This window comes from Nicotiana tabacum, chromosome 13, assembly GCF_000715075.1.
Source record: "Nicotiana tabacum cultivar K326 chromosome 13, ASM71507v2, whole genome shotgun sequence".
NCBI lineage: Eukaryota > Viridiplantae > Streptophyta > Magnoliopsida > Solanales > Solanaceae > Nicotiana > Nicotiana tabacum.
The window spans coordinates 80,851,575-80,877,704 of NC_134092.1; the positions used below are offsets into that span (position 1 = coordinate 80,851,575).

The 26,130-nt window shown below is 36.9% G+C and overlaps 1 protein-coding gene across 1 annotated transcript in view; it reads right to left on the reverse strand.

The window, feature by feature from the left end:
* Positions 1–22,200, reverse strand: part of LOC107780231 (5'-3' exoribonuclease 4-like) — a 39,752-nt gene extending 17,552 nt beyond the window's left edge. The window contains exons 1-18 of the mRNA XM_075228070.1: positions 21,841–22,200; positions 21,175–21,424; positions 17,103–17,205; positions 16,950–17,026; positions 16,687–16,878; positions 16,394–16,513; positions 16,065–16,127; positions 15,838–15,984; positions 15,572–15,736; positions 15,261–15,338; positions 7,559–7,645; positions 6,785–6,853; positions 5,449–5,544; positions 1,575–1,645; positions 690–818; positions 478–554; positions 343–383; positions 155–229 (exon numbers count right to left, since the gene is read on the reverse strand). Of these exons, the coding sequence (XP_075084171.1) occupies positions 155–229; positions 343–383; positions 478–554; positions 690–818; positions 1,575–1,645; positions 5,449–5,544; positions 6,785–6,853; positions 7,559–7,645; positions 15,261–15,338; positions 15,572–15,736; positions 15,838–15,984; positions 16,065–16,127; positions 16,394–16,513; positions 16,687–16,878; positions 16,950–17,026; positions 17,103–17,205; positions 21,175–21,381 (1,797 nt within the window). The 5' untranslated portion in view covers positions 21,382–21,424; positions 21,841–22,200. The remainder of the gene's footprint in view (positions 1–154; positions 230–342; positions 384–477; positions 555–689; positions 819–1,574; positions 1,646–5,448; positions 5,545–6,784; positions 6,854–7,558; positions 7,646–15,260; positions 15,339–15,571; positions 15,737–15,837; positions 15,985–16,064; positions 16,128–16,393; positions 16,514–16,686; positions 16,879–16,949; positions 17,027–17,102; positions 17,206–21,174; positions 21,425–21,840) is intronic.
* Between the last annotated feature and the right edge of the window lie 3,930 nt (positions 22,201–26,130).

The following is a 26,130-nucleotide window of genomic DNA, read 5'->3' on the forward strand; positions in this document are numbered from 1 at the left end:
GGATGTAACATAAAATGAAGATGGTAAAAGAAGTAGTAGTTAAGTGCTCTCTTTTGACATTTGAGGAAATCAAGTTCACCATCTTTATAATAGATTCTATTAACAACAAGAGCCAAGATGGTAAACGGTCTAAAAATAATCTTATCTTTCATACCGATAATGTGTCTTCAAGCTTCTTAGTTTCAGCAAGTAACTTCTTCTCGTCGATGAACGGCAATTTTACAACTGCCTGTTTTACAGAGGAAATCACAATTAGTCCACAGATATCAAGCTCTCAAATAAGTAAACAGCTAAAATCATATCAGAAAACCACTAGACATTCGAATATTGCAGTAAAAATACCTGCCATGCAAAACGCTTTCCATTCATGTCAAGTTCAAAATCTGAAGGAACAAAAGAATTTATGGTGAATGATGGACTTCTGAACAAGAAGAGATATATAGTAAACTGAACTGCAGTAAAATGTTGACATGACACCTGTTGGGTAAAAATCAGAAATTGGTGATGATGGATCCATCATTAGCATCCTGTACTTTTCAGGAAGAGCATTTGCACTGCAGGACAGGTAAAGAGGGGGGGGGGAAGAGAAACATAAACAACCACTAATGTAGAGGAATCACCAGCTCTGGATAAAAGATGCTTCCTTTGGCAAATCTTTCAATATGGAGTATGAACAACTTAAAGATAACCTTGCAGCTGGCAGAACACCCATTAGCTGATCAAAGGGCTTAAATGGTTCCCCTGGGAAAAAAGTAATTTCCAAGTCCGCCAGACCTTTGAGGTCAGAAGCAAATGGAGCATAATGATATGGGTAAAACCTATTAAAAAAGCGAATTGTAAGTGCACAATGCCACTTGAGCCACCTAAAATTTAGGAAGGACGAAGAGATGTTAGAAGAACTAAGATCCTCCCCTGTCCCGATTAATATGACAACTTTCCATTTTGAGACATCCCAAAATGTTTGACAGCATGTCACTAACAAATTATTCTGTACAACTTTCACAAATTTCAAGAATTCAAAGTCATTTCGTTATACAAACTTTAAAATTTGAGGTGATGTTTTCTCTACCAAACTAACTTTCAACCATTTCTTTAATATCTTTTCCACTATCACTAATATAATTCATTAAGTGAAACTAGAATTTTAAACTCTGTGTCTAGTGTTAAAGTGGGACTAGCCGATAACTTCTAATCAGTGCATTAGAGATTAGACATCAATAAGCAGGTTCCACTGTACTCGTGACTCACACAAAATTGATGAGGGGTAAAAAAGTAGGAAGAAGAGATTCTCCCAACTCCAACCACTATCCCCTCACCTCCAATCAAAATATAAATAAAAAGTTAAAAGAATGAATATCTGAATAATTGAAAATCCAACTATTACAATAGGAGTCATACACAACATCCCTACAAGGATAAGTGCCAAGTAATCAACATTATATATGTGGCACGCTGCATGAAGAAAGAAGCTCCATCTTTCTACCACGAAGTATTCAATAAAGCAATAACTTCACAAGAAATGTGTAAATATGAAGTGCAAATATACTATTCATTTATCCAGGAAAACAACAAACCATTGCCACGAGCAAACACCTTGGTAGTAATACCGGCAAACCCAACACAATCCTTCCACATACTTCTGAACCTGAAATTTTGAGATTTATCATCTAAAAGTTGAAAATAAGACTAAATTTCACAATCATATTACTAGCTATAGGATGCAAAATAATGTTAACTGCAAGAGAAAGGCAGGCCAAAAGGGAAGTTGGCCTGCCCCTCAAAGAAAGATCTTCCCCTGCAGACCCATCTCTCCTAGGCGGCCGTTAATAAGCACAGCAAATACATGTAAACAGATTTCCCAAAGTCGCAGATTTCGCAAAGAGGAAAATGGAATCTCTCAGCACAAGAGAGTGCCAAATTATACAAATCTAGGAAAGAGAAACTTCTTGCACCTATGTTCCCCATACTACTGTAACAAGTTCAATCTGCATTTTCTATATAATGCACCCTCATGCAAGTCTATTGAGAACCTTTTATCTAACAGTACAATTAGAGCTTAAGTGGTGCACAAAGGAAAAGGACGTAAGCACAGCTGAGGTTGCCATGCTATTTCCTCTCACAAAAGATACCAGGATCCAATATACTTCAAAACAAGAACTTCCTACAATCATCAGCATCTTGTTGTCCCATATGAGATTTTTCAGCAGATAATGTACTCACTCTATTTAATGAAGCTTGAGGCAGCAGATAAGTTTTTCTATAAGTTGAGGGAAGTGACAAGTATGCCCATAGTTTCATCCTTGGTTAAGCACGATGCAATACCATCATTTAAGGCATCTAGGAAAGCAGTGCAAGATGTGAATTGATTGTCATATGATGGTATCTGTGATAAAATGGATGCATGGGACTTCAGTTTCACTACAGTTTCTGATATTGGGAACAGAACTTGGTAGTATTTATAAACTATCCACTACCACTGTAATCACCAGAGGCAGGCAGTTACAGGCATACAGCGCAGCCGAAGCAATGAAACTAATCACCCATGTCTTCATAGATATGGTAATATCATGCTAATCTCTGAATATATGTAGAAGTTATCTACAACCTACTCAAAATTACATTCCAAACTTCTATAACATGAAAAAACATTTAAGAAATCATTTCCTCCAAATTCCACTCAAACCACATAGGTCTGTTCGTGCAGTTATTGCAGTTTTTTTTGGCCCTCATTCTTCAGATGAGTAGACCTATTAACATCCAAGTTATCCTTCACAAGTTAATGAAGGACGTGAATGAAACTGTTTTCTGGAGATTAGGAAAGAGAAAGACAGATCAAAAAGAAATTGGTTAACACGGATCAATTGGTATATTTGAGGAGATTTTTTCTTTAACCAAAGCTGAGGAAACATCTTTCAGAAAAAGATCAAGAGGTGTGTGGCTAAAATATGGAGATAGGAACATAGTTTCTCCCAGAGGATGGCTGATGTGAAGAAGAAGAACTGCATTGATCAATAGGAAGATGGCTAAAGACTGAGCTGTCAACTCTGTAATTTGAGATTTTACACTTCTCTGTTCATAGAAACTGAGAGTTGGAGGCCAAGATATGTGGATGACAGTCTTCCAATAAACAAGTGACAAAAAGGTGTGGCCGCTTAGACCTTGTTCACAATAAGAAGGTAGTGAATGGCTGAATGCTATCACCGTCTGTTCACCTAAAAAAGCACCTGTGCCAAATGGGTACACAACAGCATTCTACCAAAGATATTCTGATATCATCAGAGCAGATGTACTAAAAACTATCAACCATTTCCAATAAAGAGGTCCACTAGGGGACAGTCCAATGAGCTTCGTCGAAAGTGTATATAAGATTGTGTCTAAGTTGTTCAAAGAAAGAAGGAAGAAGGTTAAGAAAAACCTTATTCTAAGTCACCGCATGTATTCATAAAAGAAGCAGATTACTGATGTCCCCCTAATAGCAAATGAGATACCAGATGAGGGGGAGAGAAGGGAAGGCAGGAGTTTTATGCAAGCTGGGCACTGGATAAGGTCTACTATCATATAAACTGGAATCTTTTACTTAACATATACAACAACATGGGCCCAATGAAAGATGGATCACCTGGACAAGGTATTGTATGTCCACCTCCTAATTTTTCCATTTTATTCAATGGGAGCCCAATAGGTTTCTTTACTTCACAAACCTGACTTTGACAGAGAGATCCTCCGTCGCCTCTCTATTTCATCTTGATGATGGAAAGATTGAATAAATGTTGGTGAGAGCAGTAAAGTTGAGCTAGATTAGTGGCTTCAAGGTGGAAAATGACAGCAGGACTTGTGATCATAACCACTTGTTATATGCAGATGATACCTAAATACTTTATACGGTTGAAGGAAAGGCAAATGTGTCCTTTTTTCTTAAATTGAGTAAGGGCAAATATGTCTTAAAGTTGTATTGATGGCTTTTGAAGCTATATCTAATTTATGCATAAATATGAGCAGAAGTATCTTATTTATTTCAATTTTGTTTATTTATTTATCATAAGGAAAACAATTTCATTTATATGAGAAACTAACATATACAATCCGTCAGACGCGGATACAGGAATTAGAGTCTATGGGTTCAAAGATCAACAGAAGTTGACAGTAACCGGAACGAACAACCGAATCAAATAATAGTATCAACTTGTAAGTGTGTGTACAAAAATATAGAAATGAAAAATCAGTCAAACACGCTTAAACTCCATGCATATCACATTGGGTAAAGCATTTGAGACGAAAGGAGTAACTCCAACTTAAAAAATCACTTAGTTCTTTCCACTTGTCTACCAGTTCAATCTAATAATTTGTCAAACATTTTGTTCCTAAACTACAAACCCGTCACGGTCAAGAAACTGGGACCGGAAAGGTAGAACTGTATAACAATCCAACCTAAAAGGCACCTAGCTCTTTACTTCTAGAAGAAATATAACTCGAACAAAGAATGAACACAACGACCAACTTATCAGAACAGATGAGCATATTACAATTATAATCATTGCTTCTTAATTTGAACAAAACGAGCCGCAAGATGAATTGTGGCTCCTAAATACTCCGCCTTTCCAGTTTATGTGATGTTGTTTAACTGGGCACAGAGTTTAAGAAAGAAAGAAAAACTTTTGAAACTTATAATCTAAAACAAGCCATAGCTATTTGTGTGGCTATAAATCATCTCATTAAGGATAAAATGAGAAGTTTAAAGTTAAATTAATTCTAAATATAGAGGTATCATTCTTTTTGGGATATACTAAAAAGGAAAGTGCATCCATAAATTGGGAAAGACTAAAGTTGCTATCCTTGTCCTAAGCTTCATAGCTTTTACTTGTCTAGCACCAAGCTGCTGGCACATCATAGCATACAATACGTTTTAAACCAGATGTCACTTATCTAAAGTTGAATATTCACAAAATAGTTTCAACTTGAATTTAGAAACAGCATCTGATTGTTGCATCCTTTATAGCAAGGGCCAGAGGTTATGATATGTTATTACAGTCTTTCAGTTTAGAGCCAACAGCACTCTACTGATCATATGTCACAATGAAACTTAGCAATACTCTCTGTTCCATTTTATATGGCACTCTTTTCTTTTTAATCTATTTCATAGAATGACACATTTCTATATTTAAAGCTCTTATATTTATACTTCCCATCTTACCCTTAATGTCATGCTCTTATCGCCATAGAAATATCATGGCATGTTTAAAACTGTATGTTTTAAGGTACTTTTGGTATGTATCTTGTACTGTGTACACTTTCTTTCTTAAACTCTGTGCTCAACCAAGACACCGCCATTTTAATAAAATGAAACAGAGGGAGCACTACCCAGATGTAGAGGCAAGTAAACCACTTGATATAATGAGTAAATTATGAGAGGGTAATAAGAGTTTAACAACATTCTATGATGGAACTTACTACATCTTGTCTGACTTCATCAATACCCTCTGCAGTTGATACACCAAATTTCTCGGAATAGTACCTTTCCTTGTATCCAGGCTCCCCTAACTTCACCTGAAAGGTAATGGACTTTAAATAACATTCATGACGTGACTTACATTTATTTTAAATATATGCAGGCAGCCGTGCAAACAAATTTCCTTTTCCGCATATGCAGGCAGCCGTGCAAACAAACTGTCTTTCTGACAGTAACACGACACAGTATTTAGAAATCTAGTTTTACCTTCAAAATCAAGTAACATAAAACTCCTACAATGGATTGAAACATTAAAAGCAACAAAAGTAGGAGGGCCTCCAATCATATTGAGTGGTAATTTAAAGCAAGATTTCTGAATTCCATACGGTTACTATATCTAGCACACTTTTTGCTTTCCTCGTTTATTTCTTTTCTCTATTTCAGTACATTCTGTTGCTTCAGAAGTTTGTTATCAAATTTAAGATTTTCATCATATTCTTCCTTTTTTCTCAAGTATAAAACATACTATTCAACATTTTTTTTTATTTTGGTTAGGTAAAGGTAAACACACTATTCAACAATATTAATGTCGTAGAAGTGCAGTTGTTAAAATCATAAAAAGAAGTTGTCTCAAAAGACCTAATATATATTTATTGGCCATATCCTAGCACCCGTATCCGCACTCGGATCCATTACCCCCGAATCCTAAAATTTATGTGATGAAGAATCCGACCTCTAGATCCACACACCCGTATCGAATACCCGCGCCCGAGTCCGAGCAACATAGGTCAAAAGTAAAGGCAAGAAATTATTGGGAACCACAAAACACAGTAAAGAAGCACTGAAGATCATATCTCTCCAATTCCATAATTTAAACGAATAAACTTGTAGACCTTCAACAGAAAGATTTTTTTGAGAGAAGTTCAAATCTAATAAAAAAACGAATAATATAAGGGATAAAAAGGTAATCTCCCAAACCATACTATGAATAAAGATATTATCAACTACTTAATGAATTTTTGACATTGACTAAGGTATTGAAATCACACTTGATCTACTCCTATGTTTGAATGTTCCCTAAATATTGGTAAGTTTTCAAAAATCAGATCTATAGTACTTTAACATAGCTATAAGCCAATGTAATCTTCACTTTTGGAAAAACGTTGAGTTGATGTTCAACCCATGATTAGACAGTTTCAAGCTCATTCTCTGGACTCGGTTATTCATTTTGGGACAAAGTACTGATATTCAAAATCAAACAGAATCAGAACTTCGGCTTGATCAGTTGAATAGACTCTCTTGTATCAGGAAGTGTAACATTTAAGACAGATGAAGCACCTTGTCCTCCGCCGGAGGCTGTGGCTGAGCATTAACCTCATTTCTTGCTCTTTCATTATTTTCTATTGACTGCAGTAAGGAAAAAAAATCAAAAGAGTAAAAAATAATATAATAACAATAGTGAAACAACAAGAACGCCAACAAAAACAATGGTCATGATAACAATAATAATGAAGATGATGAGCAAATAAGCCGTAGATCATGTTCAATATTAAGCATGCTTGCTACCAAAGGCTTTAACTTTTGGAGCCAAAAAAGCAAAACAGACTACTGCTTCACAGAAACATGGTAGAGTAACTAGTTCAATTGTAACTACAATCCAGGATTTAGCATAAAAGAAGGTGCAGTGACTTGTAAACAAATTGGCAAAGCAATTCAGGCGGTGCCAAAAAGTCTGGTGAAATTGACGGAAATCTTAAGTATGAATTTTCTGAAACAGGCAGCAAGAAAGAAAGGCTTATGAGTAACTACCACATTGCTAAAACATCATTTCAACTGAAACTACAGACCAAACATTGGTTATACTACGAGTTTCAGAAAGAAAAAAAAACCTAGACTAGTCAGATACATAAGAAACCACCCTTACTTCTAATAAAGAGGCGCATAACTAAAAAGGAAAACGAATATTGGATATCCCTGACAAATAAATATCTTACAGCTCTATAAGCATGGTTAGATAACCAGAAACAGGTTTAAAAATTCTAATTTCTTCATAGGATATTCTCTGTATCATTGTCTGTGCTATGATTTTTAGGCAGGAATCAAAGAGATCACCTGCTTTATCCTAGCTCTCTTTTGAAAGATTTGGTCTTCATAAACTGCTGCCGCCTGAATAAAATGTTCTACTCTATCCAAAAACACCTGCAAATGAATGGTCATATTATTCACCCAAAACATAAGCTTTCTCACCTTCCAAAATCAGCTTAAGAACTTGCACACCAAGGCATATCAATAATCAGGTCCCAGTATACAAACGGCAATGCAGAGAAACTAACAGTATCTCTAGCTAATGCAAAAAAAGAACAACAATGCAAAGCTAGTCGTGTCTTGTATGACTACATAATAAACCCTTATATATATTAGCCTTTAATATTCAAGCTAATTACGTCTCACAAAATGAAGCGAAGCCTTTGAATCAAAGTGGTAATATTTAGAAGTAAATGAAACATAAGGACTATCAGATATGTTACCCGAGCTGTCCTGTAATATAAAGTTGTTTTACATACAATTGTGTGTAAAATGAAGCTTGAGGAAAGTAAGTGGTAATGGGCAAGTCAGGTAGAGGCGTAGAGCGTGAAAATAGATAAAACATTACTATAATGCCACCTAGAAGGTTTAGGAGTGTCTTTTCTTATTAGGCCTCCTTTTAATTATGGGTGACTTCACAGCTTTTGTGTAGTCTTTTAGTTATACATAATATGTTACCTTTTCAAAAAAAAAAAAGGGGCCACCTAGAAGGTCCCTGATTTTGACAACTAAAAAACATTATCTTCCACTAATGCAAGTCTTAAAGTTCAATTTCAAAGGGCTCATTAGCACACTTAGCTCAAGCTTCCAGTACCATAATGAACTCGGTGTGAAAATATGATCAAATAGAAAAGCAAATTATTTTCCAGTTAACCACCTCTGTAAAAATGAGATGGAGAGCAATCTATCCCAAAAAAAAGGAGATGGAGAGCAGGAAAGACAAATGTCTAACATTTGAACATAACCACCTGCTCTTTTTGATAATGGTAACAAGTTTTATAAAAGAGTAAAATATTTACAAGAGATTGTGTGAGCCACATTCAGACCCCAAAAGATCAAAGACTGCGTAGCCTATTCTGTTCGATTACATTTCTTCTAGCAAATCTAGTAAAGAGTGTACATCCTCCCTATAGCTCTCTTTGCACCAAAAATGAAATAACAAAAAATAATTAAGCTTAATTTTCTGGTAAGAGCTAGGCCTATCTTCAAAAATGATGGCATTCCTTTCCTTCCATATGACCCACCAAATGCAAGCAGGAACTACTTTTCACCATTTCTTCTGTTTAATATTTGCACCTCCATTGTTCCAGCTACTTAGAAGAGATGTAGTGTTATTGGGCATTGTCCATGAGATTCCAGCCAAATGAAGATATAAATGCCAAAGTTGAGTAGTGACTGGACAGTGTATAAAGAGATGGGATGCTGACTCCCCATCTTTGCCACAAAGACTACACCTAGCTTGTAGCTGAATTCCTCTCCTAATAAGATTATCCTGGGTTAGAACAACTTCCCTTACTACTAACCATGTGAAACATAAGACTTTTGTGGGCGCCCTGACCCTCCAAGTTTGTTTCCAGGGCCATCCTTGAGTAGGATTAGTAGTAGTGTTGAAGAAATGATAAGCAGATTTCACTGAAAATACTCCTAATTTGTGACCCTTCCACATTAAAACATCTTCCTCTTCTGTGAGACCATGGAAGGCTTCTAAGGTTTCCCAGAATTCTGCTACACTTTGCAACTCCCAGTCATTTAAGTTCCTTCTGAAAACAATATTCCACCCACGTGTGGATTTTGCTTCTGCTACTGAAATTCTTGGGTTCGCAGCAATGTTATATAAGTCTGGAAACTGATCATTCAGAGGAGTGTGCCCAAACCATGTGTCACACCAGAAGAGAACTCTTCTTCCATTTCCAACCTTGATACTAGAATGATCAGCAATGAACCTCCATTGTCCCCTAATTGTTTTCCATACACAGACTCCATATGGGGATGATACTGGTTTGGTGCACCAAGGTCCTCCATGGTCATACTTCTCTTGTATCACCCTTCTCCATAAAGTTGTTTCCTCCAAATTATACCTACATAACCATTTTGCAAGGAGACTGTTGTTCTGTGCCTTTTGGTTTCTAATACCTAAACCACAAAAGAGTATCCCATTTGACTAAGTGAATAGCCTTTATCTCACTATTTCCTTGCCAGATAAAATTTCTTCTTAGGGAATCAATCTTTTTCCTCACCTTACTTGGTATTGGGAATAAGGACATCACATAGGAAGGCAGTGCATCTAAGACACTATTCACCAGAGTCACCCTGCCTCCAAGTGACAAGTATTGACTCTTCCATCTTGAAAGTCTTTTTTCACTCCTTTCAATCACCCTTTGCTAGATTTCTTGCGACTTGTTTTTGGAGCCCAAAGGAAGGCCTAGATATTTAATAGGTAGGTTCTCTGTTCCACATTCCAAAATATTAGCCAAATTCTGTATGTTTGGAACTTCATTTACCTGATATAGCTTACTCTTTCCCCAGTTAACATGTAAGCCTGCAACAGCTTCAAAGGTTGTTAATATCAGTCTGAGATGAAGCATCTCTTCTGGTTGAGTTCCCATGAAAATGATAGAGTCGTCTGCATACAGGAGATGTGAAATCTCTAGGCTGCAATTTTGTCTGTTAAACACCTTGAAACCCTTAATCCAGCCATTTGACTTTGCAGTGTTGATCATATGATTCAACCCTTCCATTGCCATCAGAAACAAAAAGGGGATAAAGGATCCCCTTGCCTTGACCCCCTTTCTGAAGAGAAAAAACCTTGTGGTGAGCCATTAATCAAGATAGGGAATTTTACAGTGCTAAGATAGAAACGGATCCAGTTAATCCACTTAGTTCCAAAGCCCATATCATACATTAATCTCAGGAGGAACTTCCGGTTAACATGGTCGTAGGCCTTCTCTATATCCAGCTTGCATAGAACACCTGGAATTTTGCTTTTGAGTCTAGAATCAACCACCTCATTAGCAATAAAAGAAGCATCCATGATTTGTCTTCCTTTTATGAAAGCCATTTGATGACCTCCAATGAGCTTGTTAATTACAGTCTTTAGCCTCTCAGTTAAGACTTTGGCTATAATCTTGTAAACACTTCCAATCAAGCTAATTGGCCTAAAATCTTTAAGTTCTCTTGCCTCATTCTTCTTTGGGATAAGAGCCACATAGGATGCATTTAAGCTCTTTTCAAAGTATTCATTAAAGTGAAAATTCTTCAGCGTCAACATGACATCTTCCTTGACTGTTGGCCAGCATTTCTGGGAAAAACCCATGGTGAAGCCATCAGGTCCAGGTGCTTTGTCTGAAACACAGGACTTGAGGCATTCCACCACTTCCTGTTCTTCAAACTCTCTTTGTAACCATAAACGTTCCTCTTCTGTTAGTAAGGTCCCCCTATCAAGATTATAGTTTGGCCTCCATATTTCAGGTTCGGCATACAACTACTGATAAAAGTCTATGATTTCCTTCTTGATTTCTACAGAGTTTGTGGTCGTTTGCCCTTGCACCTCCAGCTTATCAATGTGATTATATCTCCTATGTGCATTAGCCATTTTGTGGAAGAACTTTGTATTCTTGTCCCCTTGTTTCAGCCATAAGGATCTGACCTTTGCCTCCATGATGTCTCTTCATGCTTAGCTAACTCCTGAATTTCTAGGATGAGGCCAGCCTTTTCCAATAATTCTCCTTCAATTCTCCTTCAGTGAGCTTTCTGTTTTCTTGAATCTGATCAAATACTGAGATGTTACTGAGAATTGTCTTCTTCCTTTTCTCTAGACTGCCATGCTCCTCCTTATTCCACTCTTTTAGCTTCGTTTTGAGTAGTTTTAATTTGGTGGCTAGCACAAAATCTGGCCCACCAACAATCACAAAGGAATTCCACCAAGTTTGCACTTTTGAGGGAAACTCGTCAACATCTAACCACCAATTTTCAAATTTAAAATAAGATTTGTTGAGTTCCCATTCCCCACATTTCAAAGAGATTGGTTTATGATCAGATATTACCTTTGGGAGAAGACTCTGTCTGATAAAATTAAATTCCTCATCCCACTCTATAGAGAAAAGAAATTTGTCTATTCTAGAAGCACATTCAGAGTTGTCACCTTGGTTCCAGGTGAACTGGCCCCCAGAAGTGGAGGATCAATCAATTCCAGTTCTTCCACGGTTTCTGAAAAATCTGTCATTGCTCTATTGTATGAGTTTCTATTTTTCCTTTCATTTGCAAATCTAGTGGTGTTGAAATCACCACATACCACCCAATTTCTATTACATAATCCTTTCATAGCACCCAATTCTAACCAAAGATCTTTTCTTTCCACTATCTTGCATGGAGCATACACCCCAGTCAAGGCCCATAAGAAATTATCTAACACTGAGCTAAAGTTACAAGTGATAGAATATCTTCCCTTTTCAACTAGTTCCCCCTTCCATTCTCTCTTATCCCACATAATTAAGATGTCTCCCCTTGTCCCTTCAGCTTCTAGCTTTATATGATCAATCCACCTACTGCTACCCAGTTGTTTTGCAATACCATCACAGTCCCCCTCAATCTTCGTTTCTTGCAGACAGTAAACGTTTTCCCTCCACTCTTTGAAAGCTGACTTTATCAGCTTCCTTTTCTCCCCCACCCCTTACCCCACCCCCCACCCAATTAAGACCCCTTACATTCCAGGAAATTATGTGTATCTTCATCAGCTTTTAATGGGTAGTTGCCTCCCTCTGTTCCTTGGGATTCCATCTTTGTACTTCACTCCAACCTTCAGATTCTTCATCTCATAAACTCCTTTTAATTTTGGTGAAACAATTGTGCTTTTGTTTTTTGATCGCATCATTGCTTTCATTTCCTTTTTCCTACTGTCTATCTTCAAAAATAGAGCCATAGCTTCCCATTCGCATCCTTCAAAGCTAACACCGTATGTTTTGCTCATCTTTCCAATGTTTCTTTTGATCCATGCAGGAACATCTAGATCACAGGTCTGTGGGTGCACCTCAATTGGTTCTGCTATATCGATCTGTTGGTTTTGGACCAATTGCATGTCTGATTCATCAGTAACGCCTTCGCCTTCAGAGAGACAGTCTACAAAGACTGTATGGGCGTCTTTATCCCCTGGGTCACCTTGTATGTAATTAACAAGAGGAAGATGAGAGTCTAGGTTCTTCCCAACTGATCTATCATGTTCCTCTCCCACTGTGGATGGTGTTGTGTTGAGGGTCTGGTTTGCAGATTGTTTGAAAGAGAGAAGAGTTTGTTCCTGAGTCGAGATGCGATCCTCCATTTTCTGTTGTTCTTCACGGATTGTTTCTGCCACCAGAGCTTTTATTTGTGCAAGAAAACTTTCGAGATCTCCTCCCGCAGCATTTAAGTTTAAAGGTTCAGGGTTGTCTTGATTTGTGATGATTGGATTGGGCTTAAAATAGCCCATTTCTCCTTCCTTGATTTGATTCTCATTAGGCCCATCTTCAGCTAGCCCAACAAAACCCTTTACTCCTACATGCCTCTCATGTGATTCACATACAGGATTGGGCCCATTTTCCACAATCTGACAAAGCTCCATCCCTTTTCCTTTTGTTCGTCCCGACCCAACATGTTTAAAAGCACCCTTAACACCATTGATTACCCCTAGAGGGACACTATCCGAACCACTACCCCTTATAACCGCTGGATTATAAGATTCGGCAGCCTCGATTGTTCCCCCACCGACTTTTGTCCCATCACTGTCCTTCTCCTCTACCCTCCTAATCTCCCCTACACCGTATAGACTAACCACCACCTCCGAATGCCGGAAGAACACCGGAGTTTCACTCTATACCGGGATTGTAAAAATCAAGCCTTCGTATTCGATCTCAACCTTAGCAGGAATTAATTCCGGTGGTCCTTTAACCTTTAACTGTGCCCATCTCAAGTGGTTTCTGAGATCAGTCTCCTCCTTTGTTTCCAACCACCCCCCACATTTATCGCCGATTATTGTCATCACCTTCTTGTTCCATAGTTGTAGAAGAAGGCCCAAGACTCTAATCCAAGTCCAGTCAAATTTTTTTGCCGTTGGAAAGCACCCCGCCGATGGACTCCAGCCTGAGTTTACTGTTCTGTCTTTGCCAACGACCCACCAGAACGTGTTCCGCCAATTTCCTTGAGGGGAATTCAAAGAGGAATTGAACTCCATTCATGTCATATACGTTAAAACCATGAGCAACCTTCCAGGTTTGAGTGGCCCATCTACGAACATCATTTCTTGTCGGAGGCTCAGCATGACCAGCAAAACTACCCACCAAGCATCTTTGCAGCATTTCAGATTCATCCAAAGATTTGCCACCAGTTATTCTGATCAAATTGTTTGAAGAAGTCGCTGTTTGGAGACACGCTTCATTTGTTCTCCATTTGCTCTTATCTAGTGCCTCTTTGTATGATTCTTCTCCAGTTAGTTTCTGTAGATTCCACCTGTAAGGAACCTTTGTGACCGATGGAGTACTATTAATGAGATTCTCAATATTCCTAGCATTTTCGTACCACCCTGCATATGGAACATTCTCTGGTAGAACAATGACTGCTCTTCTGTGACCCTGTACTGAAATTAAGCATATAAACCTGCCAAATCTATTATGTTTAAGAGAGCCATATATGTCTGTGATATGGTCCCTACTCTTCCATGACTTAAAGATCCTTCCCCTATACATAGAGGCTTCTTTGAGAGTGTGACAGACCCACAAAGATAGTTTCCTGCTTAACATCATCTTTCGTTTGGCATACTTATTACTTTCCACCAATTCAAACCAACTTTCAGCACCTTCATTGTACGCTTGAATGTCAAAAACTTTCCCCCCTGACCTGAAATAAATCTTATGTTCCATGTAAGAACAATAGGACGAGATATATAAAGAGGTCTAGCAAATTAGAAATCAGCTCTAGTTGCCGGGAAAACACTATATATCTGCCGGAAATAACTTGTAGATGCTGGAGAACTACTGTAGATGCCGGAATATTTTCAAAGTACTCGGAATTAGAAAAGAAAATTACAGATAGTCTCGGAATTGGAAGGCGGTACAACTGTTCTGAATAAAGTGTTTAAAAAGGTGGCCGGAAATGGCTCCACGCGCCGGCGCGTGGAGTAGATCTCGCCGGACGAAAATCACACTGAACGGCGCGTGGCGGCGCGTGAGAAGTCAGTTGTCGGAGGTGTTTGGTAGGGTTTGGTCGCCGGGAGTTTGGGGAACTTATGGTGTTGGTTGTGTTGGTTCTAACACAGTTGTTCTTTGAAATTCCACCTCTAACACAGAGCAAACCTGTTTTTTCGGAACATAACCACCTGCTCTTGCATATAAAAAGGTCTAATGGTCTCTAGAAGTCTTAATGGCCCCTAAAGTAACCTAAGTTTCTTGTTCCCCAGGTATTACATTAGCTAGTAAACCTTGGACATTTGACACTGCAGAGATACAACATATTACCAATATACGCTTTGCAAAGGAATGCGGATAATACTCATGACCATCAGAGAATAAAATTAACCAAATTACCCGAAATAAACGAACTAGCAGTCAGTACTTGCATTAGAATTGTAGATATAACAAGATAAAAGTTTCATCTGATAGAACAATTAAAACATCTATATTATTCAAGCATGCTACAGTATATCACATATAGCTTGAATCCTTGTGAGAAATTTGAAGTGTTGCATTGTCGAAAAGCAAATTACCTCACCCGCATCTGTAAGATAACCACCCATTGTTGTAAACTCTCTTCTATAAATGAACATCAGCAGATTGACGGCACCCTACAAAAGTATACAGGATTAAATCATTAACTGAATAAGCAGAATGATCAGCAGCTGCATAACAGTTGGAGAGAAGGAAGGAATAGCAGTTGCAATGCCATTGGACTGAAAAAGAATTATGGTATGCCCAAGATTGTTTAACCATCAGAGTAGAATATCCATATAGAAAAGCTCATTATTACCAGAGATATAACAATCAAGATGAAAATGTCTACATCAGGATTGCTGCATACCTCTCGAATTTCCAGTGTTGGCATATGGGGAAGAAAATCGTTCCCAACAAAAAAACACAAAAAAACAAAATCATCCACCACCCTTTCAAAGTCTATCCGAAATGGAGGGTTGTAAATCTCCAAATCATATTGCAGATACTCTCGCAACACCCAGATGTTGAGAAACTGCGAATGGGGCAAAGAGGCAACAACAAGATGGACCAAAATATTAGATGATAAACGAAACTTGAAATTGGAACTCAAAAAAAAAGGAAGCAAATTTGAACCTGATATTTCTTCTTGTGAAAAGGTGTTTCATTCACACCCTTTCCATTTTCGCCTTGGTTTCCGTTTGTACCGCGACAATCAGCTGCAAGATGTCCAACCTGACCACAGGCAAAACACTTCTCCTGCTGACCTGGTGGTGTAATCACCTGTAGAGAAGATCAGACTTTCAGTTTTCGAGAACGAATTAATTTGATGACACAGCCACTGGATAGTAGTAGTTACTGACCTCCCTCAATATTGAAAAATGGACTTCATGAGTAGCAAGAGACAGCATAATCAGATCTGCATCCTAAACAACAAATTGGATAATCATGAAGAAATTAAGACATGAGATAATCAAGATAAACGCAACAGAAATCCAGGAACACTGTTGAAAGGAAAATAGCAAGGTTGAACAACCCATATTCTGTCAAAGACATATCAATTTCTTTCTTTCTTTCTTTCTTTTTTCTTTTTTCGGATAGGTAAAGGACATATAAATTTCTTATCAACAAAAAAAAAAGGATTAAAAGAATTTAAGATGTTATTAAACAATAGTGTAACTCTTTCACTCACTAGGCCATAAAGACAATGACGGGTATTTGGGTCGAAGCCAGGAAGGTTACGTTGCAAGCGGATGTAGGACATAATTTTGTGCTCACCCTCACCAGGAACATTAGCATCAGAAAGGATAACCTTCAAATAATCACCCAATGCAGCCGAATAAATAAGTTAGGAGAGAAAGGGTATCCTGAAAATCAGAATTGCATTAAAAAATAACCAGAACGGATTACTCCACAGAAGGAATCCTTAAATCTTAAAAGATTGTACTAAAGTAAGATGACTTTAGTAGATTATACTGGAACAACCTTGGTAAACCGCCAGCCTGCATTTTTATTCAACCTCGAGTGTATATAATACTGAAGAGCTACTGCTAGTACTGCCATAAATGGAGTACCAGGAGTAATAACATTTGAATCAGATGTCTCAGGCTTTCCTGTAGGCAATAAACTAGCAGCCTCCATCTCAAACTCTTCCCTCAACCTTTTTTCTTCAGCTTCCTGTCATAAAAAATTGAATGAGATGCATAATTCTACCGTGTTAAACCACATAGACAAAGGAAAAATTATACAGCTTCAGCGGCATCTTTAGCGGCTCTAAAACGCCTGGTTCGCTGCTGGTTCATCTTAGCTCTAGGAGCCACTCCATCTAAGAAACAGATAGTGAAGTTAAGACTTTAAACATTGAAGTAAAAAGATATGCAACATCAGTAGCCAGAACTTACCAATAGCCATATAGAGGAGTTTTCTTGGACGGACTAATGAGAAAAGATGGTCAATGTAGTCAAAAATTGATTTGAATACGTCATTGTAAGTTGCTGGTGCAGCCTGCAAGGTGGAGAAGAAAACTCTGATATAAAGGTAGTACCTAACTATAGGAAAAACACTAGAGAAACGGGGAGATATACCAAGTAATTGCAACAAATTATCAGAATCCTAGTTGGGATCAGAACGTCTATTGAGGTAGCTAAGCTAACTCCATATTTCAAGGTAGTAATGACCAATCTATAAAGTACATTGATTGGATATCTTGCATTCTTTTGCTATTGCGGATCTAAGTTTGCCCATTTCAAGCATCAAATGACAAGATTCATCATCATATAGACACATCCTTTATTAGATTCATCAAATACTACTTGTTTAGGTAAATGCCACATAGATAACTCAATGCAGAAACTCTGCCAATCTGTGAATGGTCATTGGTTTACGGCTCTCATGTACAAATGACCAAGTAAATGTCTTAAATTCCTCCATCCTATCTCTGTCTTTATGCAATTCAGGATAAGTTTCACTATAACTTTGCTGCTGATTCTCATTTAAGATCCAGTCTCGTCTTTATTGCAATTCCAGCAAACTTTTGTCCCAGTCCCACTGTATGATTTCACAATAATTAATAATTTTAAGCTGCTCAATCTGCCGCAAACATTATTGGTTCTTATCAGGTACAAGCAGTGTGCAGCATATCCTTGAATCCAGGTTCACTGAAGCAGCTTATTAATCTTCTAACATAAATTATAGGATGTCTTGATTTTGGAAGCTCCATATTCTGTATCTTGCAACTAGAAAATGAAATTTCTTTTTTTTATCTTTTACCTTTTTTGGTATCTTACTTAAGTGAGTCTTTTTTGGGAAGCTTTTTTGATAAGTAAAAGGTATTATTAATAACAAATTCTGTACCAAGAAAGTACTGAGAGAGAGAGGTTTTTGGGAAGGTTGCTTCCTATGTATTTAACTACTATGAGAAGAGGCTCCCGTCGCTTCTTTTATTACAAAACTCTCGAGTCTCTTATATTTAATTGTTCATTTCATATTTAGACCATTTTAGTATCCTCGGTTTATGAGTGTCACTACAGAATCCAAATGTACTATCTCATAGGTTTGAGTTCATCATACCCCACCACCTCGCAAACTCCCAAAGCTGCACATGTAGCGGTTAAAGGTCCTAACATCACAGAGTTGCACCAAGTAACTTCCAAATTATGCATGTTATGATTAAGATGGAAGCAAAATCTCATATTACTCCTATATTAATTGCAAAGTTCTCTACTGCTTCAATAGTTGGTCATCACAAGTCACTAATCAGTCATTTAGTACCTCGTTAGATCTTTGTGTTAAGAAAATAAGCTTTGTTTATTATGTAACAGTAACTATAACACAACTAAACTGTAAATATGCATCTCAGATGTGACCGATAAAGCTTAATATCATAATATAATAACAGTAATAATTTTACTTAGTAACCAATCATTGTACAGTTTAACCCAACTATTTGAAACAAAAAGGAAATAATTTGATACATCTAACTCTAAACCAAGAGCATTCTAACAGCGATAACTTAATAATTTCTCTGTACCAAAAAAAAAAAAAGGGGGGGGGGGGGGGGGGTTTAAGAGGGGACAGTACCTCAACACCCCCAGTCATCCATCTATACAACATCTGCGACATTATAAATAACCAGTACTGTTATATTATCAAATACACCATCCATCTTCCATCTGGTAATTGTGCACAGTTGACTGGAATCATATCTGATTCCGAAACCAATTTTTTACAGGACTTAAATTCCAAAACCTTCTTAAGCTAAAATCCTTCTTTTTCATCCGCCAGAGAAAGGTCGAGAAAGGTCAAATGCCATCCGCCAATAAAAAATTGGGTTTCTTTGTCGACTTGTCTACATTAACTTATCTTTGATAAAAAGGGCATCACAGTGCACTAACACCCTGCTATGTGCATAAAATTAAAGAAAAGAATATTTGCAAAGTACCTAGCCAATCTGGTCTTGCCTACAGAAATAGTAGTAGCAGTTTTTGCTCCCCAAACGGCTAAACCCGTAACTACAAGACATCTCTCCTCACTAAGGTCCACATTCACTCATTCTAAGAACTCCCAGTATGCCTCAAATATTTACAAAATACAGCAGTATCCTAATTTCCAGCTATAAACGCAAAAGCATGAAACTTTCATCATATTCTCTGAAAAAGATACAAAACTTTAGTACCCATAGTTTACAAAATTCACATTAGAGGTGTAAATGACTCAAGATCTCAAGCATGCATGGAGCCGATCATGATCACTGAGTTGCCCGAACCGATAGGGCCCCACCAATACAAGCTTTTTGATTTCCTTAACATGTTAGTGTTTGCCTCTTGCACATATGATGTGAGTAATTCTAACGCTCATTCCCTGCCTTCCCTATTCAGCAGTAGCCATACAGTGGCTCACTTTTCACTCAATCTGTTTCTCCCTCTGGGTTTCTCTATACTTCCATCCATAAGTTATCTTCGATTTCTCCATAATGATTTTCTCTCTATCTCCATATTCACTCGTCTCTGATCTTACCTTCTTTCTCTCTCATTATTGACCTTCTTGTGAGTTGTGACCTCCTTCGATAATTACTTTTGGCAAATGGAAAATAACTATTACTCTGAAGTTGGTAAACAGTAGTCAGAGCAAAGCCTGAGTGCAAGAAGAGTCATGTTATTGCCTCTAGCAATTTTTTTTGGTATAATCGTGTAGGGATTTCAGGTAAAGAAAGTTGGGGTTTTGTTGTCGATTTGAACAAAACGCATCACTTTCAATTTAACATATTCCCAGTTACTCGTATTATTTTCCATTATGGAATCGCCAAACTACATACAATGAATATCCAGGTACCTACCTACCAGCACAATTATCTGGTGACACTACAGATACTAAGTAAATGTTAAATATCACCTAGCGTTTCTTCGTTTCTGCTAGCATTTCAACCTTGGTTCCCCATATTCTGCTTCATTGATTTTATTTATCAAACAAAGTTCTTCTCTCTTTCTCTCTCAAATTGAACTAACCATGCAAAGCTTGAGCCTTCCATTCATTCCGTTCATGCCAAGCACATAATTCATACTCTTTAAAGCACATATAAAGAATTTCAACAAGGATAATTTCCAACTAAAAGAATGAAAGAGTGCTGAATTATGACAGCCTACAATTATAAGGAAAATTCTTAAAGTATGGCCCTTTGTATTTGAGCAGTGTTTGCCCATAATCTTCCAATAACAATGAAAGGCCTATAAAAGGAAAGAGGAAACAAGAAGGCTGTTTTGCTATTTATCCTATCCTAAACCATACATATTTAGGCTGGAGATAAAAAACTAAATCTGGACTGCCAATTTACTGGTCCAAAGTTTAATCTATTAAAGGGTCTTAATTAATTATGGGAAGTATATTACAAGAAGAGTGTGCTTGCAACGGCAGGTTTAGTAGACTGTACATGGATCTACATAAACATACAAACAGGACATGACTAGGGTAGCTGTCCAAATAATATATTATTTTGTGATGCACTTGGGATTCACATTTTTTTATAATAGATGCGGCATTAGTTTGGAGGTACATGCATCAAGCAAATCTTTCTAAAGAAAGAAGCAATGGATTGAATTGCACAAGAAATATTATCTCTTGCCATATAACCAGTGGTTCCTTCGCTTTCCTGCTAGACCAACTCAGAGGAAGTCAATCTCCTCCTATGCATGCTTCACAGCCAATCATCATCTTCAGTTAGCAGCTATGAGTAAGTTAAATAAATTACCTATTGTGAACTGCATATCATGATGCATGCATGTTTCCCCTAAAAATACAGTCACAGAAAATAAAACATCCCTTTAACATAGTAAGCCGTATAAGTGCAAATAAACTATTTCCCAAGCAACTAGTAAAACAAATTCTCACATGCTTTGTGCAAGAGCTTATACGAATTAAGTATACCAAATACCACGTAATTTGATTGGAAAACACTTTCAAAAGAAAACACTCATTCACCTTTCCCTCGGGATGAAAACAAGGGTGAATGATACCATTCATGTCCAAGTACATGTTATCAAATTCCATGCCATTAGGGTTTGGCTTTGAAACATCCACTGGAACAAACAGCCCATGACTGTCCTCTTTAGGCTCTTCCTCTACCACGTCCACAATCGATAGCGGGTATCGATCAGCCAACCACCTATAAAATGCTGGTACTCCCATTTTTTGCCGATTAGCCCAGCTCCAGTCAATTAAAACCTTACACCTGATTTCGAATATTAAACAGCAACACCAAAATTTGATGAAGAAGTCAGTATTTGTTTTTCTTTTTAACTTTGAATTGTTCATATCTATATATAGCTATGCTGAACCCACGTTTTGATCCGAATAACAGGTTACAGAAATCAAAAAACTTTTGCCTTACTTTCTAGATTGAACAGATACATGGAATTAGTCAAAAAGTTAGATTTTTTGTCGAAGCTTCAGTATAAACACACACAGAGAGACCTATATGCGTATATACATACCTAACTCTTCTTCTGGGGGAAAAATGATAGCAAAATATCAAATCAATAACATCCATGTTTTCCGGCGTGTAGGAAGAGAAAAATCAATATCGGATTTAAGAATGAAAAGAAACAGAGAAACCCAAATCAATCTAATCAACAAAAATAAACGCACCTGAAGGGGTTTTAGAACTTCAAAAACTCAGAAATTCTTCTGAATTATGGAAATGGCAATTCACCTCAAAACTGGATCAATTCTGAGAAAATTAGGGTCATAAATATGAGAATTGAGAAGAGACAGAGAGGGGGAGAGGTTTAAGGAAAAAATGAGATCAATTTCTAAGAACTCAAACAAATCTCCTTAGCAGCGTTGAATCATATGGATTTCCTCTCTTCTCTTCTCAGTACGTCAAACTCTCTTCTATACTTCTATATTTTCCTTTCCTTTCTTTTCCCCCTTTTTCCTCTACTAGTTATTAGTGTAATTTGCCTTTTTCTAGGAAATGTGTAGCAGTCAATGCATTTTTAAAAACCCACCGAAGGAAATCATACTGAACCGATTATAAAGTTTCTATGAATAAAACAGTAAGTTTTTAAGTAAATTTATAACTATACCGAATAATAGGATGGTTTAAATTTTATAAAAAAAATATCGAATCGTACCGAATAAATTTTTATATGAAACATATATTTTATATATTAAATTTAAAACTAACAAAGCATTAAATTTTTGGGGGAAGTGCACGGTTAGCCACCGTTTAAATTGTATTTACTTTTTAGTCGGTGCTTAATAATTTTTTATCCGCCCGGACAAAAATACCCCTGTGCTAATATTAAGGACATCATGTCCTTAACTTCATATGTTCAGTGTAAATGTTAAGGACACGACGTCCTTAACTTCATGTGTGTAGTGTAAATGTTAAGGACATAATATCCTTAACTTGTATTTGCACCTTCTCTTGTTAAACTTTAGGATCTCATGTCCTTAACTTCATATGTTCAGTGTAAATGTTAAGGACACGACGTCCTTAACTTCATGTGTGTAGTGTAAATGTTAAGGACATAATGTCCTTAACTTGTATTTGCACCTTCTGTTGTTAAACTTTACGACCTCATGTCCTTAACTTCATATGTGTAGTGTAAATATTAAGGTCATGGTGTCCTTAACTTCATGTGTGCAGTGTAAATGTTAAGGACATAGTGTCCTTAACTTTATGAGTGTTGTGTAAATATTAAGGACATGATGTCCTTAACTTCATAAATACTGTGTAAATATTAAGGACAAAGTGTCTTGTATTTGCACATTCCGTTGTTAAACTTTAGGACATCATGTCCTTAACTTCATATGTTCAGTATAAATGTTAAGGACACGGCGTCCTTAACTTCATGTGTGCAGTGTAAATGTTAAGGACATAATGTCCTTAACTGGTATTTGCACCTTCTGTTGTTAAACTTTAGGATCTCATGTCCTTAACTTCATATGTATAATATAAATATTAAGGACATAGTGTCCTTAACTTTATGAGTGTTGTGTAAATATTAAGGACATGATGTCCTTAACTTCATAAATACTGTGTAAATATTAAGGACAAATTGTCTTGTATTTTCACCTTTCGTTGTTAAACTTTAGGACATCATATCCTTAACTTCATATGTTCAGTGTAAATGTTAAGGACACGGCGTCCTTAACTTCATGTGTGTAGTGTAAATGTTAAGGACATAATGTCCTTAACTTGTATTTGCACTTTCTGTTGTAAAACTTTAGGACCTCATGTCCTTAAACTTCATATGTGTAGTGTAAATGTTAAGGACATGGTGTCCTTAACTTCATGTGTGCAGTGTAAATGTTAAGGATATAATGTCCTTAACTTTATGAGTGCTCTGTAAATATAAAGGACATGATGTCCTTAACTTCATAAATACTATGTAAATATTAAGGACAAAGTGTCTTGTATTTGCACATTCCGTTGTTAAACTTTAGGACATCATGTCCTTAACTTCAAATGTTCAGTGTAAATGTTAAGGACACGACGTCCTTAACTTCATGTGTGCAGTGTAAATGTTAAGGACATAATATCCTTAACTTGTATTTGCACCTTCTGTTGTTAAACTTTACGACCTCATGTCCTTAACTTCATATGTATAGTGTAAATATTAAGGACACGGTGTCCTTAACTTCATGTGTGCAGTGTAAATGTTAAGGACATAGTGTCCTTAACTTTATGAGTGTTGTGTAAATATTAAGGACATGATGTCCTTAACTTCATAAATACTGTGTAAATATTAAGGACAAAGTGTCTTGTATTTGCACATTCCGTTGTTAAACTTTAGGACATCATGTCCTTAACTTCATATGTTCAGTGTAAATGTTAAGGACACGACGTCCTTAACTTCATGTGTGCAGTGTAAATGTTAAGGACATAATGTCCTTAACTTGTATTTGCACCTTCTGTTGTTAAACTTTAGGATCTCATGTCCTTAACTTCATATATATAGTGTAAATGTTAAGGACATAATGTCCTTAACTTTATGAGTGTTGTGTAAATATTAAGGGCATGATGTCCTTAACTTCATATGTGTAGTGTAAATATTAAGGACACGGCATCCTTAACTTCATGTGTGCAGTGTAAATGTTAAGGACACTATGTCATTAATATTTACACAACACTCATGAAGAAAGGGTAACAACATCTTTTCGTATTAATTTTAATAGAGTAGTAGCTATTTGTGCTCAACATTAAAAATACTGGATAAAAACTAAATACCATGTTAAAAAATAGTTATCCCACGCCATTTCTTCTAAAAAAATTCCTTTGGGCTTTGAAATTATGGAAATGGCTATAAGTGACCAAGTAATTAACACCCAAAGTCTCAATTTAAATTTGTTCAGCTTATTGAAACTAAATTAGTTCTAACATCTTGAGTAGCAAGCCACAAGGTATTGGATATCTTTTCTCTATTATAATTTAGATTTCTCTTGTTGGATGTTAATCTTCTAATAAACTCTATTCTTGAGTACCAACTTGATTAGTATTTTTTCACTAACTTATATTTATCTTATTTTTGCTTAATTTATTTTATGCTACCATAGAATAGTGGGATGAATCTTTATTATGGACATCTTGATTCATCACTTTTTTAAATAGTAAAAACATCTAGAGAGTTTTTCCAAAGTCCTATGCAAGTACACATTTATCGCATTCTAACTTCTACTAGCGATTGTTACATGACTGTCACGACTCCAAATTCCCTCTGTAGGATGTCGTGACGGCACCTAGTCTTAGTACTTAGTATCTAAGACTAGGTAAGCCTAACAACATGGAAAAATATTAAATAAACTCTTAGAATTTCAAAACTCCAACAAATTCATAAATAAAATCTGTAAACCCAATATGTACACCTCCCCAAAACCTAGTGAGATATAAGTCACAAGCTCTAAGTACAATGCTGAACAATCCTATACATCACTGTCTATAAAAGTGAAATGAAACAAAGAAGAACAAGATAGAAGGGGACTCCGAGGCCTGCGAACACGGGTAGGTGTACCTTGAAGTCTCCAAATGCAACTTAGCGCACTAGTGTCGGGACTGGTAAGATGTACCTGAATCTGCACAAAAGCATATGCAGAAGCGTAGTATGAGTACACCATAATGGTACTCAGTAAGTATCAAGCCTAACCTCGGTAGAGTAGTGACGAGTTCAGGTCAATGCCTTACTGGAGATAATAAGAAACAAGACGAAAAATATAGCGATATAATGATAATGACAAAGGAAATAAAACAAATAAGGAATTTATGGAAAGCTAACAACACGGAACCAAGATAGTTAATACAACACGGAAGAAAACAAGGATTTACACGTTAAGGAAACAAACAACCAAGGCAAATACAACAATTAAAGAAAGATCAACAAGGGCCACTACCGAGGTACCACCTCATAATCTCGAATTATAAAAGTAACTCACGGTCTTTTTCTTATACCACCGCGGGAGCCTTTACATTTAGTTTTAAAAATTATTTTTCCGAAATAGCACCCCGCGTTTTAGCCCACCTTATCACACCACATGGCTTCTAGTAGTTTCCTTACTAACCACGCGTATCAATCCCACCTTATCTCACCGCATGCGTTTCAACACACAGACCTTATACCATCGCATGCGTATCAATAGTAATAATAGCACGGCAGAAAACCTCGTGCAAACCTTAAGTGACCAATATCACACTTGCTAGAAAAAGCCAACAATAACAAAATTTCACAATGAGAAGCCCACATCTCTACCACAAGGTACACAAAGTCTCAACAATAGCAACCAGAGAGTAACTCAATAAATGATATTTCACAACTTACACCTTGCCTCAATAGAACCACGGCCTTTGCAACTCAATACCAAACTCAACAGCTCCAAGGATAGCAAATTTCAATTAAAGAATCCCACAGTTAAATAATGACATTACGGCCTATTCCA